At 48.9% G+C, this 16814-nt stretch overlaps 3 protein-coding genes across 6 annotated transcripts in view; 1 reads left to right on the top strand and 2 right to left on the bottom strand.

The window, feature by feature from the left end:
• Positions 1 to 3235: 3235 nt before the first annotated feature.
• Positions 3236 to 8793, bottom strand: YIPF3 (Yip1 domain family member 3). Its single transcript, XM_009900174.2, has 9 exons — positions 8658 to 8793; positions 8374 to 8580; positions 8185 to 8291; positions 7513 to 7558; positions 7033 to 7125; positions 6560 to 6691; positions 5940 to 6053; positions 5357 to 5480; positions 3236 to 4025 (listed from the first exon to the last, which is right to left on the bottom strand). Exons 1-9 carry the CDS (start codon positions 8736 to 8738, stop codon positions 3904 to 3906), a joined length of 1026 nt encoding a protein of 341 aa, XP_009898476.2. The 5' UTR covers positions 8739 to 8793; the 3' UTR covers positions 3236 to 3903.
• A 205-nt stretch (positions 8794 to 8998) lies between these two features.
• POLR1C (RNA polymerase I and III subunit C) lies at positions 8999 to 12859 on the top strand. Its single transcript, XM_054162506.1, has 9 exons — positions 8999 to 9197; positions 9281 to 9352; positions 9449 to 9556; positions 10063 to 10195; positions 10314 to 10433; positions 10639 to 10791; positions 10975 to 11124; positions 11888 to 12004; positions 12321 to 12859. Exons 1-9 carry the CDS (start codon positions 9129 to 9131, stop codon positions 12437 to 12439), a joined length of 1041 nt encoding a protein of 346 aa, XP_054018481.1. The 5' UTR covers positions 8999 to 9128; the 3' UTR covers positions 12440 to 12859.
• A 2585-nt stretch (positions 12860 to 15444) lies between these two features.
• The window catches only part of XPO5 (exportin 5), a 31359-nt gene continuing 29989 nt past the window's right edge, over positions 15445 to 16814 (bottom strand). For all 4 annotated transcript variants that reach the window (XM_054162387.1, XM_054162386.1, XM_054162385.1 and 1 more), the window contains one exon: positions 15445 to 16787. In XM_054162387.1, coding sequence (XP_054018362.1) covers positions 16647 to 16787 — 141 coding nt within the window. In that variant the 3' untranslated portion in view covers positions 15445 to 16646. The remainder of the gene's footprint in view (positions 16788 to 16814) is intronic.

A 16814-nucleotide genomic window follows, 5' to 3' on the forward strand; every position in this document is an offset into this window, starting at 1 on the left:
CCAGTGGGTAACTCTGGGACAAACCCAGGCTCCTCTGCTTGGTTTGGAGAGCAGGATTGGGAGAGAAGGGATGGAAAGTGAGGGGGGGAAAATATGCTGTGGAGTGGGATGTGAAGCAGTTCACCTCAGTTGAAATGGAGGAGCAGGTCGCTTGAGCTGAGGGCTGCACATCAGGTCCTGAATGACTCAGATGTCAGCTTTAAGACTTTGGCTGCAGCATTTGACTTACAGTGTAAGTGTCATTATGCCCTTGGAGTAATTCATTGCTGTTCTCTAGAGCTATCTACACACACCTCTCTTTTTTTGCATTACACAAGGTGGCATAGGCTTAAAACTGTACCTGCAAGACTTGCCAAGAACAGATCATTGGCCTGGCAACACTGGCACTGGGATACGAGCAGCAGCTGCAACCATCCATCTGTCTTACAGGTCATAGCTTTCAAAAAAGGAGAGACTGATCTCTAATATCACATGAAATGGTCCAGGTGAGAATGGGACTCTACCATATTTCAGGGCTGCAAGGCTGACTGTCAGAGTGGTAGACAAGAAGGTACCAGCTGCTATGTACAGGTCGAAGGGAAGACTGCACTCAATCTCACCTTGCAGTTACCTCCAGGCACTAATTAACCCATGTTTTGTTTAACAGGCTATTATTAGAGAGGTGCTTGAAGGAAAGCCCCTGGGACATGTCCCACAATTGGCAGCAGCAGGCTCAAAGCAGTGATGAAGATGCCCTAGTACCAGCATCTTCACTGCCTGTTGTCAGGAGCACATTGCGTAGACAAACATCCTACTTCACTTTATGCTCAAATACATTGGGGAAAGTGGCACAGTAGCTAATGGTTCAAAGCTTTGTCTCACTAAACCTAAGTAGGAGCTATGCAGAGGGGAATTTGGCAGTGGTATTTTGTGAAGAACTAGGTATTGCTTCCCTGTTGTGTGCAGTTACCCAGCAGGGATGAGGAGGGTAGTTTATTGCTTACCTGCTGGAGGCACAAGAAATGAGAGCTGATGTCTATACTGATGTCCTTAGAGCTAACACATGAACAGAGAAAAACAGTGTATGAGGAGCAGCTAGAGTGAGACTAGATGCAGGAAGGGAACCAAACTGAGGAATAAACAGCCTAACTATAACCCAAAACACAACTAAGGTGACAGTGCAACAAAGATGGACTGTAAGGTTTGGACTTCCAGGTACTGCAGAGGAGAGCTTTGCTTATTTAATGTTTAATGAAAAGGGGCTTATGCAGTTATGACAGGGCTACCCTTCCTCTACAGGGGGAGGTGATGGGGATAGGAGGTGAATATTTTGCATTTGCTGCAAGGGTGGAGGGAGAAAATTAATGTAGATTTGCTGCAAGAGCCATAGTAGAAAACAAAGGCAGAGAGAATGTGGCATGATAAGGCTGTAAGGCTTGTCCTCATAACTAGAGGACTTGAATAAGCACTGAAATGCCTTCGAACAAGGACTTGAAGGCTGTGTGCTCAGCATGCTCCCTGGGACTGCATCATGCATGTATTTTTCTGTGAAAATGTGTTCATCTCTGTCAGCAAAAGATGTTGAAGCACTCAGCTGAGTACTGAATTTCTGGCAGTACAGAACAGCTCAGCTTCCAGCTGCTGCTGCACAGAAAATTAATCAGGGCTGAGGAACTGAAGCATAGCAAGCCCGCAGCTTCCAAGAGGGTGGTTGGTTGTTGACCTAGTCATCTGTCCACAGCTGACATGACACACAAACTCTGCAGGGCAAACATGAAGAGTGCTTACTGTTCTTTCCTGTGTCACATAGAGAAAGTGGGCACAGCTTCATTCCTCTGATTTAATGAAGTGGCTAGATGCAGAAGGAAGCACAGCTCTTCTCCAACTGCCCATAGATTAGCAGTGACAAAGTTTGGCTCAGAATGATTTTTCCTCTTGGATGGACTTATTCTAGTGACAATTATGTCTTTCTCCTTTCCTTCCCCCCTGCCTGTGCTTGGAGAGTTTGCACCAAGAGAAACAGACCCCATTCTAGGCTGCCAGGCAAGAAGTGTGAAATGGAAACCAACCTCCTGTGGAGTTACAGAGGGAAATACCTGAGTCAGCATTACAAACTTTTATTTTGTCAAGTTTGAAAGTAAAAGAAATTCTAGGAGCTTAAAGTGGTTCAACTGGTCAAAAAAATGTGGAGACTACTCACCCAAATAATGCATTTAATTCCCTCAAGTAACTTTCTCTGAGTGGTGTCCTTCAGACAAATTAAGTTTCTCAAGGAGTGTGGGAAGAGAATGAGAGCAGGTTTATCGTGTATGTGTGTGTTAGCAGATGAGCTTTTTGCTCTTGGAAGGGGAACAACTTCTGAACTCAGGAGAAGGCAAACAGTGGAAAATAGGTCTGGGACTGAAAACACTCAAGTCCTGTCTGGTTACATTTTTGTTTTAACTGAAGCAGATGACCGGCCTGACAACAATAGCTGGTGCTATCGTCCTCTCTGTCACTGCTGCTTGGCACTGAATGCCGCTACAGCCGCAACCTCTCTCACTAATATAAGCAGGGCATGAGTGTGTATTTGCCATGCTATCCACCTCGTGCACAGCTAGCTTGTAGGTACACCAAGGAGAAACATCTTGGCTTTTTTTTCAGCCTAAGTGTGAACTTTTTCAAGGGGTGCCTTCTCCCCTCCTGTCATCCAGAGCTACAGGAAGAGGTAAAAGCCAATTATCAGCCAACATCTTTCCAATACAAATTAGAGCAGTGAGGGAAAGCTGTATCTGAACTACTCAATGTTGAGTTACTGCAGTGCAAGTAAACCTAAGCTGGGCTGCTTGCTTTCCTTGTCCTTACTGGAGCTTTCTTGCACCAGTATGCTAAATGTGCCAATTTACCGTTCCGCATTCTCCCGTTTTTCCCTTTGGTTCATGGAAAAGCTGGAGAAAAGTTTGCCGGAGTCTTAAGGCTCCAGGAGACCTTTCAGAAACGAGGTCTAGACTCAGCTTGAAAAGCCTGACAGTATGGAGCAGACTGTGTCTGGGGGAGCAGGATGCTCCTGCTCAGAACGAAAGTCCCATGGCTGCGAGACATGAGAGCAGGCTGCATGCGGGTGGACTGAATTAGCTTCTTAATGCAAACACCCACAGAAGACCATGTGAAAACGTGCTGTCCCTGCAGTCACAACTGCTGTCCCACAGAGCAACATGGGCAGAAGGATGGTAACAACAAAAGGTGCTGTAAAAGCAGGGGGACAGATACATTTCAGGCATATAGAGAAGAAGGGACAGCAAGGTGAGAGAGCAGCTTGGACCAAGTCAAAAAGGAGGGAGCGATGTAGAACATGACAAGGAAGAGCATGCAGTTAAACACTGTGCTGTTCCTGAAAATCTCCAGAGAAATTAAAATTTCTGTGCCTCTTGGGCTATGGAAAATGTGCCATATATGGGCTATGTGTCACAGAACATTTGAAGTAGGACAGCAGAAAATTGCAAGGAATCCTGTTTTGAGTCTAGGCAGGACAACTAAGGGTGTACAGACCCAATACTGATCTTCCGTTACTCAAGTAAGACATCACTCAGCACCAGCATCAATTTAATTCTTCCCTCTTCAGGACAAGAACAGAGCAGGCACCCCTGGGGTTACATCAGCAAGCAAAAAGAGAAGTAAGGGACAAACTGCACTGGGAAAGCCCCAGCTGAACATACAGGCAACAGAACCACTCTACTCAAGACAGCCTAGACTTGAATGGGAGAAAAACATAGTTCTTCTGAGTCACTGAGGTGCAGTCCACTCAGCTGCCCAAAACTGCAACCCAAAGGAAAGGTCCAGGAAAACAAAACCAAGACTTCTTGCTGTTCTGTCCTGTTCCTAAGAGGCGGCAGGTTGTTAAAGCCCTATGCAGCCTCAAAAGCAGTGAAGTCCAAGTCTGTGAAACTACAGGGCCAATGCAATGGCTTTGGCTGTTGTGTTCAATACACCATTGGAAACAACTGGAATGTCTCGGGCAACTCTCTGAAAGGGTGGCATGTTGGGTCCTTCTAATGTGTCCAGGATACCTGCAGGCAACAGAAAAAAAATGGGAGAGTGGCAAGAATTAGTTCAGATGAAGGTGGCACGTTTCTTCTTGCTTTTCTCTCTGACCAGGTAGTGGTTGATGGTGGCAGGGCCCAGGACATGTGAAGTCCTATCAGTCAATGGGAAGGGACAGAACAGCAGTGAACACCTCCATCCAGAGACCACAGGGTACAGATCAGTGCTTGTCCTTGGGGCAGAGAAACATAGATCCTTTCACTTTGAAGGTGCCTTATCCAGTCCCTTGCCCTTTGACCTGAAGGCAAAGGCTGCCAGGGATGCTGCTCTGCCAAAGCAGACTGATAAAATTCTCTTCCCACCTCATCCCTGCTCCTAGACCAACTGTTAGTTTTCATCCTGTGGTACACTTGCAGAGTCACATCAGGAGCTGCAGCTGGGAGCGCGGTGTGGAAGTTTTATTACAGCAATGAAAACAGAACATGCTTGGCAGGAAACACGCATACTGATGCGAGTGTCCTCCAGTCCCTGTCAATTACCCTTTCAAGACTGACTGTCAGTCTTGGAGTGCCTTGAAGGAAATTATTTGGAGTGTATTTTATCCTGTTTCATCTGCTAAAGAGTGGCAGATCAGGGCTCAGAACCTTTGCTGTAAGAATGCATCCAGGAAAGAAGAGTCTACAAGGATTTGTAATCATACACTGTAACCTCAAATCATGCAGATTTATTTGAAACATCAATAGTAGGTCTGCTTAAACTCATAAAGAGGCTTGCAAAATTGCATTTTTAGGGATCTGGAAATGCTCTAGTTGTAGGGAACTTTTTTCTTTTTCTTTTTTAATTAAAAGGAGGTTGAGACACTGTTAGGAGAAAACAAAGAGAGAGACAGAAAGGGGACCTGAACGTACATAGTCTGGCAAACAGCAATGACTGCTGTGTTCTACAATACAAGGTAAAAAATGTGTTACACAAAGAAGGAAGAAACACTTCTGACCCACTTCTTGATCAAAGAAAAGCAACCTGACTTCAGCAAGATTCAGGAAGAGACTGAACATCTGCATGCAATCACAGTCAGCGCTGTTGCACTTCACTTGTGGGGAAAAAATAAAGGAGACCTGCCTCACAACTGAGGTCTTAAGTACTAAAACTCAGTGGCACAGAAACTACCCAATGTCTACCTGCTGCCCTACTTCTGATAGCTTCCTCTAATAAAGCCAGTGCTGTTGATTCTTGGGTTGGAAACTGGCACAGGTGCCTTCAGGTCTGACCTAAACTGTCCATCTTTTCTCTCAGAGTGCAAAAAGCACCTTCTCTTCCCCCAGATCTAACAATGTATCTTCCTATCTCCCTTGCTTACCTTCTACCACCTTGTGATAAGCAAAGTGCAGGTAGAGGAGGAAAAGCATGTGCAGAGCAGCAAGGGTCCCACACAGGATGAGCCGCTGGGTATGCCCCACAGTGCGTGACACCAACACAGCAACCTAGAAGAGAGGTGGAGATTAGAGACAAGGTAACTGCTACCTGAACCTCTGGCACTGCAAAGTCAGGAGCACACAGGAGGATGGGCCAAATAGTGAGAGCCAGTGGAAACACTACTCAGAGCCTTTTTTGCACCAATAAATTCAGAGTAATCTGACTTTGCTTCACGTAGGTGAACGTTGCCCAGGCTTGCTGCAGGATGCTCATGCGTGACTCTCCATGATGGCAAGGGCTGTATGGGAGTAAACCTCCTGCAGCTCCTAGAAAGGGTGAAGATACTAATCCAAGCGTTACCTCTGTAAGTCAAGGGCCAAATGACCCAGAAGCATCAGGCAGTTCTTTGTAGCAGCTTGACTGGCTGTGAGATGAAGTGCCAAGGCCCAAGGAAGGGAAAGCAAACATTACTTCCCTCCCTTTTTCTGTTGCCAGGAGAGAAGGGCCCCAGGCTGCCTGTCCCTTACCATTCGTAGTGTAGAGAGTCCGCCAACACCCAACCAGAAGATATAGAAGAGGGAGTGGAAGTGGATATTGTAAGTGACAAAGAGAGTGATGCAGTGTCCAAAAAGACCATAGCCCTGACAAAACAAAAATGTCCATGTTATAAACATCAGTCCAACACAAAGGGCTGTTGATCAAGACCATGAGCAGCCTATTTCTGCAGTGCTTCACCAAGGCAAAGCTCCATAAACCACTTAATGCCAAAGAGTTAACTGGCAGATTTTACCAGCGGTCTACACCCAAATAATCTGTCTGAAGGATTCATGGGGATGTCAGAGATTGCAACATGGAAAACAGGAAAGAGCCTCAGATTCCAGAGAAATTGGAATCTCCTGGGTTTTTACCACCAGACACACAGATCAGGGATTGTAAACCAGGAGGCCTGCATGAAGGAGCTGCCTTCGTGCTGTCACAGTGGCTGGGGTGGGGCTGGTCAGAAGAGTGTTCTGGATTTCCAGGTTGTTCTCCAGTGCAGTTACCTAGGATGACTGATCTACAAGGACTTTTCCCATTGGAGGGAAGAGCTTCTACCAGAACACTGCACAGCTAACCTGCATCTTGGAGCGGCTCCATCTGTACCTACCAACAGTGACAGCATCTGCACCATTGTGATTTGGGCATTGCACAGATATGCCAGGAAATAGATGAAAGAGGAGACACCCAGCCAGTAACCGAAGCACGTGCCAATGGCTGTGCCCATCAGTGTGCCTTCCCTCTGCAAAGACAGCATCAGAGTAAGGAATCAAAGAAGTGCCCTGCCAGCACCCAAATTCCACCTTAGAAAGTCCCAGCACCTTTCTAGGCATTACCAAATAGCTGGCTAGCAGCATTCAAGGTGCCACATGAGCTACACCCCAGCCCTCCCAGCAGCATGGCATCGAGACTTTCTGATGCATCCTTCCTCCCATTCCCAAACCAACAGGTTCTTCCTCAAATTAATATGCTTTTCAGCAAAATGTTATTCAACCACGGAAGACATTTCCTCTCCATTTCTAGTGTCATTATAGCAATCTAGAGCCCAGCCAAACCACAACTTATCACTGAGACCCAGCGTACAATTATGGTATCCGAGGTCTTCATCCCATGCAGAAGTATGGCCACCAGTGTGAAAACCAGCATGAGGGGTCCGTACAGCTCGCCTGCAATCTTCTACAGAAGACAGATCAGGGAAGGTGTGGTTAGTGCTCCTGAATAGCAGGCTTCCCATCCTATGTGAAGTGAGAAGTGGCTTGGATGAAGTTTATCACCCAGCTGCCTGAGAAATAACAGCAAGGCCATGGCTGATGGGAGCCAGACAGAACAGGTTGTGTGATGAGGAGTCTGGGACGTGTGAAGTCTAGAGGTCTAGAACTGTATACCAGCACTAAAGGAAGCACACCGAGGTTTGGAACAACCACATGAAAGAGTTGAACAACGTTTTCAGGGAGATGAACACCTAACAAACTCAGGTGTTTCATGAAGTGGACTACTTTAGTGTGTATTATTAAGCCATAGAGTCTTACTTGCCAGAGTCTGATCCAGCAAAAAGGAACTCACCTGTGGAAAATTAATCATCTTGACAGGAATCATGGACTCCAGCAGTCTGCATCAAAGCAGGGAATGACATCAAGAGAATGGAGGACAACAGGTTGGTTAACTACTTCAAAGCTGAAAGATTCTACATGCCCATAACTAATGTTTTCTGCTGTGGTCACAGGCCATAGGGCACAGAAATTCCTTCCAAAGAGTCACATAAAGTAACTAAAAAAGAAAAGCCTTATATTGCTTGGGGTGGATTCAATGAAAAGATTTAGGGAGCCACTCAGGAATCAGAGATCACTGACAGAATGGCAGGAAGCAAAGGCACATTTCTTCATCCAGCCTCATAAAACTTTGCTTTTTTCAACACACCCATGTCAGAAACCCAACAGAAGCCACATAATACAGCTGAATACTAAAAGACTTAAGACCTCCCCAAGTCCTTTTGTCTGCCCCAATCAGCAACGCTGGATGACAGGTGACAGGGCTGCCAGCCCAACTGGGGGACTTCATTAAGGAGAGCAGGATGAAGCACAGTGTGTTTCACCAGATCTGAGCTTTGCTGCAAGGCTGGCAGCTGATCTCAGCTTGCTCACTTTAGGGAGATGGACAGCCTCCTCCTGGCAAGAAGCTGCTGCAGCCCTCCTATACCCTCCCCAGTGCAGAAGGCCCAGATCAAGCCCTACCCACCTGGCTCGCACTTGGATGGGCTCCACATCGAAGTAGGGCCGGAGGATGTCGATGTTGGCATAGAGGCTGAAGGCCCTGGAGGCTTGCCTCTTTCCCACCTGCCACATCTGCAGAGAGAGGGAAGCTGGCAGTGGCTGGAAGGGCAGGCGGAACCCTGCGGGGCTGGAGGCGGCAGGGAGCTGTACTCACCTGGTCAGCCACCTGCCGGCCCAGCTGCCCCCGCAGTCCCTTCATGCCCAGGAACTCGCCGTCTTCCTCCTCTGCTGCCCCTGCATCGCCCTCCGCCTCCTCCTCTTCCTCCTCCTTCATGCGCTGGTGCATCTCCCCCATGTCCTCGAAGCTGGAGCCCGACGTGTCGTCCATGTTCTCCATGTCGATGACGGCGGAGCCGCCACCCTGCGCCAGGGTAGACAGCGTCAGTACCTGCTCGACTCGGCACCATAGCACCACCGCCACCTCCGACCCGGCCCCACCTGCATGTTGTCCTCGAAGCCGCCCCAGTCGGCCGCGGTGCCACTCCTACCACCGCCCCCCGCCGCGCCCGGCGCGGACATAGTGCCCGGCTCGGCCCGCGCTGGCTCCTGCCAGCTGCCACCAGGCAGAACACCCGGATGTGACGTTGCCAGCGGAGGGGGCCGTCCCCGCGCTCTCGCGAGGCCATGCAAGGTCGGGCACCGGCGCCATCTTGAGTGTGGCGCAGGGCGGAGAGGCGCGCCCCTGAGTTGAGGAACGGCAAGACACGGGGAGTGGTGGCGCCAGGGCTGTTGACGGGGCTGCAGGGGGATGCGCTTCTGCAGGGGGATGCGCTGCTGCAGGGGGATGCGCTGCTGCAGAGGTCTCGGGTCGGCCGGCAGTGGGGCAGTGCGGATGCCACGCGTGGGCGGGCACAGGGCCGTCACGTGTCGGGAAGCGCCACCCTCCCCTGCCCCACGCTAGCCGTGGCCATGGCGGCCAAGCAGAGCACAGACGAGATGCGGGACCGCGTGGTGTTGGGCGAGTTCGGAGTCCGCAACGTGAGTGAGGCACGGCGGAACGGGGCGGCGGGACGCGCCCGTCTCCGAGCTGCCCTCACGGCCCGTCCTCTGCCTCCTCGCAGGTCCACACCACCGATTTCCCAGGCAACTACCCCGGCTACGAGGACGCCTGGAACCAGCGGCGCTTCGAGGAGGTAGGTGAGGGCCGCCGGCGGCTTCTGGGGCGGGGGGGGGGGCGGACCGGGACCGGTCCGGTGCTTAGCGTGACCCACGGCGCGTGGCCTCCGTAGGCTTTCCGCGTGGACATAATCCGCGAGGAGGAGGGCGCGCTGGAGTTCGACATGGTGGGCATCGACGCCGCCATCGCCAACGCATTCCGCCGCATCCTGCTCGCCGAGGTAGGTCTGCGGACGGCTGAGTCGGGGACAGGGACCGAGACTCGTCGGAGCGGTACGGAGAGCCGCGGGAAAGAGCTGGGGGTGACGGCCTAGAAGCGGGGAGGGGCGTGGCGGCGGGGAGAGAGAGGAGGGTCCTGCCTTATGTCAGTCCTTAGAGACGGCTTCTGGATCCGGCAGAGAAGCGTAAATTCGTTCTGCACGTGTACCTCAAGAAAGATAGGGCCTTAACAGCATGAACCATAGTGCTTGTTAAGTAGTGTCAGTGAATCAACTCTCCCTTCACCTTTTGAGATAATTTCTTTAAAAGCCAGCCAACCAAACCCCAGAAAGGTGAAGGGAGTGTATTGAGTGTAAGGGTGTATGGTGTAGCTTGGCTTGGCAGAAATACCACTGAAGGTAGTCTGCAGGGAAATTATTTATGGGAGAGAAGGAACACTAGCTGGATAGGCTGTTGGCATGTAGTTCAGCTGTCATCTCTTGCTGACTTGATTTCTCATCTCCCCAAGGTGCCAACGATGGCTGTAGAGAAAGTCTTTGTGTACAATAACACATCCATTGTGCAGGATGAAATTCTGGCTCATCGCTTGGGCCTCATCCCTATTCGAGCTGACCCTCGGCTCTTCGAATATAGAAACCAAGGTGAGAGTCTTGGATCAAATAGAAATACTGAATGTTTCCCTTAAAAGAGAAAATCAGGGTCACATAACTGAGTAGAAGTGTGATTCCGTAGAGGCTGACGCTGTTCTCCCCTTCCCAGGAGATGAAGAAGGCACAGAAATTGATACTCTGCAGTTCCAGCTGAAAATAAAATGCAGCCGAAACCCTCAGGCAGCCAAGGAATCATCTGATCCTAATGAACTGTATTTCAATCACAAAGGTGAGATCTGTCCTAAAAACAGGTGCTATTTTTTCCCTTTTTTGGTCTTGAGAGACTGGATTTGGTCTGTTCTCTGATCCCCGTGAGCAGAGAGAGCTGCTTCCCTCATTTTGCTAAAACTACTTTTTAATATCTCCTGTCCTATATTGGTCAGCAACTTGTTGTGAGGTGGCAGCTGGCTGATGTCTGTGGCTTCTCTTTGCAGTGTACAGCAAGCATATGACGTGGGTGCCCTTAGGGAACCAGACAGACCTCTTTCCAGATGCTGACTTCCGACCTGTTCATGAGGACATCCTCATTGCACTGCTGCGACCTGGCCAGGAAATAGATGTGCTTATGCACTGTGTCAAGGGTATAGGTGAGCTGTGGGTATAGGTGACTTGGGGCAATGGGAGAGGAGTGCGAGTGCTTGGATCAGGGCACACTGTGTGAAGGGGAGGGCTGGACTACTGGCTTTCTCCCTGGAACTTTAGGCCCCAACATCCTTGCACTCTTGTTCTCTGAGGCCTGCCCTCATCCTTGACTTTAACTCTTCATGCAGGTAAAGATCATGCCAAGTTTTCTCCTGTGGCCACAGCTAGTTATCGACTGCTTCCTGACATTACTCTCCTGCAGCCTGTTGAGGATGAGGCAGCTGAGAAGTTGCAGAAGTGCTTTTCCCCTGGAGTCATTGAGATCCAGCATATCAAGGGTACTTTTATTCTGTTCCAAGTGCCTTACACTTAGCAGAGACTGGTTAGAATAGAACAGAATTAACCAGGTTGGAAGAGACCTTTGAGTCCAACCTATCATCCAACACTATGGAATCAACTAAACCATGGCACCAAGCGCCCCATCCAGTCTCTTCCTAAACACCTCCAGTGATGGTGACTCCACCACTTCCCATTCCAATGACCCATTCCAATGGCCAATCACTTTCTGTGAAGAACTTCTTCACAAGATCCAGCCTAAACCTCCCTTGGTGCAGCTTGAGACTCTGTTCTTTTGTTCTGGTTGCCTGGTTAGACCCAAACCTTTCAGACACAGAACTGTATTATAGTATTTACTTGAGAATCAGCAGTGTTTGTGCTATGCTGAGCCTGGTTTTTGTGGATGAGTGGCTGTCACATGCAGATGCATTGGTTGATGAGGTTTGGATCTCCCTGACTGCTGAGGCACTGGGGTGCCTGTCTGCAGAGATACTCAGCTTCTGACTGCAGCTTCTGGTGCTGTTCAGTTGTCTGTAAGACTGCGTAGCGAGCTTGCTGTGACTTGTGTTTTGATCAGGGGTACATACAAGCTTTGTGTTCAAGAAGACCGGTTCTGTCATGCCAGCGTTTCATGCTGGCTTTCATATGCTGCTTTGTCTTGGTGGCTTCAGTGCCCTGGGGCGGTGGGGAGTGAAGGGTGTGGTCACCTGCACGAAGCACCCATCTGCTGCAGGGGCCCACTTCATTCAGTGTTCTCTCCTTTAGGAAAAAAGGTGGCAAGAGTAGCCAACGCACGCTTGGACACATTCAGCAGAGAAGTTTTCCGTCACGAGGGTCTAAAAAACCTTGTGCGCCTGGCAAGAGTACGAAACCATTACATCTGTAAGTACCCCCCAGAGTGTAGAACCCCGAGGTGGTTTGTGCAAAGAGCCAGAGACTGGCCAGCAGGTATAGCTGGGTCTCTGCCCCTCCCCACTCCCCATCATCAGTGTTCATGTTCCAGTGAATAACAGCCAAGGTTGTGGTTTGGTGTTGATTTGGGATTCAATGCGTTTGTGCTTCCTGCTGGAAAATGTAACACTCTGGCTGTGGAGATCTGGCTTGGGAGCAGTGTGATGTAAGACAAGGGATAGAAATTCTGGAGCCAGGTGCAGGCTGAAGCTGCCTAGTGGCTGTGCTGACTTGTGTCTCTGTGCAGTTTCAGTGGAGTCGACTGGTATTTTGCCTCCAGATGTGCTGGTGAGCGAAGCCATCAAGATCCTGATGGGAAAGTGTCAGCGCTTCCTGAACGAGTTGGACTCTGTGCCTATGGAGTAACTGGGCTATGGCTGTAGCTGGGAAATGTGACCCTGCACTATTCTGGACTTCCTACACCTGCCTGCAGGGTCAATGCCTCTTCCATAGGCAAGAGGTTTGAGTTGGGCTTGTCCTAGGACCATCTCTTTGAATTTTTGTTGGTAACGAGCCTCAGTGAGGAGATGCACCAAAATAAAGGCTTTTTTTTACAGCTTGTCCTGAAGGGTCATGTTACTACACAGCTGTCTCATTCTGTGCTGTTCACAATTGTTGAGACCATAATAACACAGAGAAGAAAGTGGCAGCAGCTCAAAAGCTGAGTAATGGCATTTATTGTGGATTGTATGCAGTAAGAGGACTGGTATGGCAGCATGGTAATGCACTTTGCAGCCCAGCAGTGAGATCTAAGAAGTCCGCACCAGTGCAGGACTGTTTGGAAAGCGTCTCAGACCGGCTCTGGAGTAGATAAAAGGCTATACTGGCAGAAGGCTGAGACACCTCTCCTGTGCAGAAAGGCTGAGTCAGGGTTGTTCAGCATGGAGGAGGCTTCAAGGAGACCATGTGGTGGTCTTTCAGTATATGAAAGTGGTATGGCAAAATACTTTGCTAGGGCCTGTAGTGGCTGGACAAGAGGCAGCGGTTTTCAACTGGAAGACTTCTCGTCAGTGATGGCTGGCTGTCAGAAACAAGGGTGCTCAAGTGCACTGGCCATTTCTTGCTGCACACTGCTGTGTGTCCCTTTCAGCTTTCATCTTGCTGCTCCTGTTCCTGTGGCATGCTTATTTGAACCCTCATGTATCAGTAGAGCATGCAAAATGTCCTGATGCTGTTACTCATTGGCACTTTTTGGGAAGAAGGTGAACAGAAAAGTTCTAAACTGGCCATAAGCCTATTTTTTTACAAGAATGGTGATGAGATGCTGCAAGTTGTTCAGAGAAGTTGTGGATGGCCCATCCCTGAAAGTGAAAGATGTCCCAGCCCAAGTGATTCTGTGATACAGTACCAGGCTTCTCTGTGCAAAGGTGGAGTTTAAGAACATGCTCTCTAAGGCCTGACTGTCCCTTGTTAAATAGCTCGAGGTAAGTCATGGCTTCCTAGGTGTTAGATTTGATTACTGTCTTCTCCCTTTCAGTGACCAAATATACGCTGGGCTGACAGTGAAGCAGAACTGGATGATGGAAGGCAGGTGCCAGTCAAAGGCCTGTGTCCACCCAGGGAAACCTAGGAGAACTTAAAAGTTAGTCTTAGTGGTGAGCACTACTGGTAGTCATACCAGGTAGGTTCTGGCTTGTGAAAATCTCTCTTGAGAAGCTGAGATGGAGCTGGAACTTCAGAGGATGGCTGGGAGTGGTGGTAGGGCCCAGTTACTTAAGTCAGTTCTCACTACAGTGCTAGAATTTGGCAAATCATACTTTTTTTCTCTTCCTGTTTCACTGTAATATAGTTCCCTGTATTATTAGCATATTCACCCTAAGCCCTTTAAGGATTTTTTAGGCATCCTGACTCTAGTCCTACCCTGTCCCGTGTCAGTACCTCATGTTGTAGATCTATGCCCTGGTTGGTTTTTTCCCAAGACAGCTGGTAATTGGTTGCTATGGAAACTGGCTGCATCCTGGTCAGGGCTGTTCTGGGAACTGTTAAGTGTTTCACAGCTGTGCTTGCTCTCACACTTCATCTTCTTTCAGTAGGTGGCTTGCAGGGACCTTGGCTGCTAAACCCATCCTACAGGGCCTCATTCGTCCACTTATCCTTAGAAGGGACTGTTGGGAACTCAAGAGCTAGGCCCAAGACCTGTAGTCTGTACCTCCTGGTTTAGAGCTTCTAACACCTCTCCTCAGGGTATTTTGCTTGCCTAAAATTCAAGACAGCTGTGCAGTACCTACCTAGCATTTATGAGGACAATGTGGTGCAGTCCCAGTGCCAACGTAAGGATAAAAATATTCTAATCCATCTTGATTGTGCCTAGTTCTTAACTGATGCCATTTAGGTGTTAATCCCATTTGAAAAATCGTGATTTCTCGCTGTATCCTTTCAGTTTAAACAAACTAAAGCAACCCAGGCTGAGCTGCATTACAGCTGGGGCCTTGGAGAAACATTTGTAACACAAATTTACACTGATGTTTCTCAGGACCACCTCTGAGGGATTTGTTGCAAGCTGGAACTTTCATGCAACCTTCATTAGGGGAAGGGACAGACCAAAGGCAGCAGCTAAATCACCTTCCTGCCTTACTGAAAAGCTTGTCTGAGAGAGTTGGGCTGAACTACAGCAGGCTACTTAAGTAGCACACGCACCTTTCTGTGCTGTTGCTGTGCCCATATCCGAAACTGCTTAAGGGACCTACTCTGGAATAGAGATATGTCAAAGGGTTTTGCTTTGGGAATGTGTACCCTTCAAGCTGTAAACTGGGAGCTAGTGGCTCTTGGGGAATTAATATTAACCAGATGCAAGTGACATAATTTTTCCTTTGCTTTCTACTTTAATTATGTAGCCTGGAATGGTTCTCATCCCCTCCCTCATACTAGCAAAGGTGCTCCCTTCTTGGTAGCTGGAGTAAGGAGTGCTGCTCAGAAGGCCATTCTAAGTAGAGCCAAGGCTTCATACCCTACTGAAACATCAAATTGCAAAAATGAAACATGACACTACATGTATGAAACTGGAATAGCTTTACTGACATTCAGAGGTGTAACACAACCAGTTCAGAGACAGCTTCGGATTTAAACATTCCTACAAAAAAGGTTCTAAAACCCATTTAAAAAAACCCCCTTGAGTCTAGCATGAAGTCACAGGATGTTAAAAATATCACAACACAATAAATACACCCAGCCTTTGCTAAAGCCAGGAGCCATGTCAGCTCAGAGGTTAGAAAAGAGTGAGGCCAGGAAGAAAGTGGAGGGTGCTGGTGGAACAGCAGGGGCAGGAGGGTGAGTAGATTTCTAAAGCCTGCTCTTCTTTTCTGCTGTATCACCCCTCCCAACCCCAGCTTTTCTGTCCAGTCTGTCCCAAGTGGAGACACCACCTTCTCCTCCATCTGATAGAGTTGATTACTTGTTCTGTCTCCTGCATGGCAAAAGTGCCAGCTAGCTCTGGACAGACCTCCCAGCTCCTGTGCTAACGCTAGGATAGATCAAATGAACCATTTGTCATGTAAGAAGAGCCAGCTTTGCAGACTGGAGTGGCTTGATAAGAGTCCCACCTGATCTGAAAACCAGTTTCTGACCCAGTCCCCCCTGTAAACTGCAGTACAAACCCCACCCCTCCTGTCCCACCATGCAATTCTCAGAGAAGTACCAGACTGGATAAAGACACAGGCTACTGTCACCTCCACAGCAACAGGGTGAGGAGATCGCTTTTGGTTTGCAGGTGCCTCAGATATTGGTCCAGATTTTGTGTACCCTGCACTGGCCATGTTCTAGTCTACAGGGATGGTAAAAAGAAAAAATTATAATCATTAAAAAAAAAAAATAAATCTGTCCTGCTCCCCCTGAGGATGTCCAAGAAAGGCTGGCACAAAGTAGAAGCCTTCCATCTGGCTCTGGGTAGAACAAGCTGTATGATCATAAGATCACACATATATATATATATATATATATGTATAATAGTGTCTGCCTCTTTCTAGAGAGCAGCTGCACCTTAGAAAGGCTGATCTCAAGGGAGATCCTAGAGCACTGCCAGGCTTCCTGGCACACAGCCATCAGCCCAAGGCTCAGCATTCTGGAGGGAAACAGATTCATCAGAATACCAGTCTGCTAGGGACAAGTGCTGCCAGGTTCGGCCCAAGTGGCTTATGTATCCCCTACAAAACCTGACTACTAGCACCCAGGGGAAGATTAGGGCAGCCACTTTTCATGTGGTATACTACTCTGCCTTTTACATTAACCTTAAACCCCAAAGGATGAAGAGGTGGAACAAGAGTGACCCAATGCTACAGGATGACCAGGCTTTACCAAATGGAGTCTATGGGCTCAACTCCCACCTTGCAGAGAAGCAGAGGTCTAAAGATACTCATCCAGTCGAGGGGAGGGGAAGGAATCAGGGGAAGCTTAGTAGATCGGTTCAAATGCCACTATAGGCCCCATCCCAGCATAGGGAGGAGAACAGGACAAGACCTGTAAGGGGCTTTATTCAGACGAATGCTCGTGGAGGTGATGACAAGGAGAATCTAATGTGCTTACTATGAGAAGAGACAAAATATAAGGAAGGGGAGGAGATGACTGCAGCGTCCCAGGTTCAGGGCTCAAAGAGTGCAGTGAGGCCCTCTCCATCCTCATTTTGTAGCACGTCGGTCTCCAGCGATGGCTTCACCTTTTTGAAGAGAGATGGCAGGTTCCGGATATGAACCTCCTTGCGGAACTGCTCTGCGAGAGGCTTCTGCGGAGGAGAGACAGGCGGCGCTTG

Source organism: Dryobates pubescens, chromosome 6 (assembly GCF_014839835.1).
Source record: "Dryobates pubescens isolate bDryPub1 chromosome 6, bDryPub1.pri, whole genome shotgun sequence".
In the NCBI taxonomy this organism is placed as follows: Eukaryota; Metazoa; Chordata; class Aves; order Piciformes; family Picidae; genus Dryobates; species Dryobates pubescens.

Bases quoted from the DNA above. Each gene is read 5' to 3' on its own strand.
- YIPF3 (XM_009900174.2), bottom strand. From the start codon at position 8,738: ATGTCCGCGCCGGGCGCGGCGGGGGGCGGTGGTAGGAGTGGCACCGCG. The intron at 7,559-8,184 runs GTGGGTAGGGCT...GCTTTGATGCAG, and splicing joins CCCATCCAAGTGCGAGCCAG to ACTGCTGGAGTCCATGATTC. The intron at 6,054-6,559 runs GTAGGTACAGAT...TTGTTTTGTCAG, and splicing joins TGCAGATGCTGTCACTGTTG to GGCTATGGTCTTTTTGGACA.
- POLR1C (XM_054162506.1), top strand. From the start codon at position 9,129: ATGGCGGCCAAGCAGAGCACAGACGAGATGCGGGACCGCGTGGTGTTG. The intron at 9,198-9,280 runs GTGAGTGAGGCA...GCCTCCTCGCAG, and splicing joins GCGAGTTCGGAGTCCGCAAC to GTCCACACCACCGATTTCCC. The intron at 12,005-12,320 runs GTAAGTACCCCC...GTCTCTGTGCAG, and splicing joins AGTACGAAACCATTACATCT to TTTCAGTGGAGTCGACTGGT.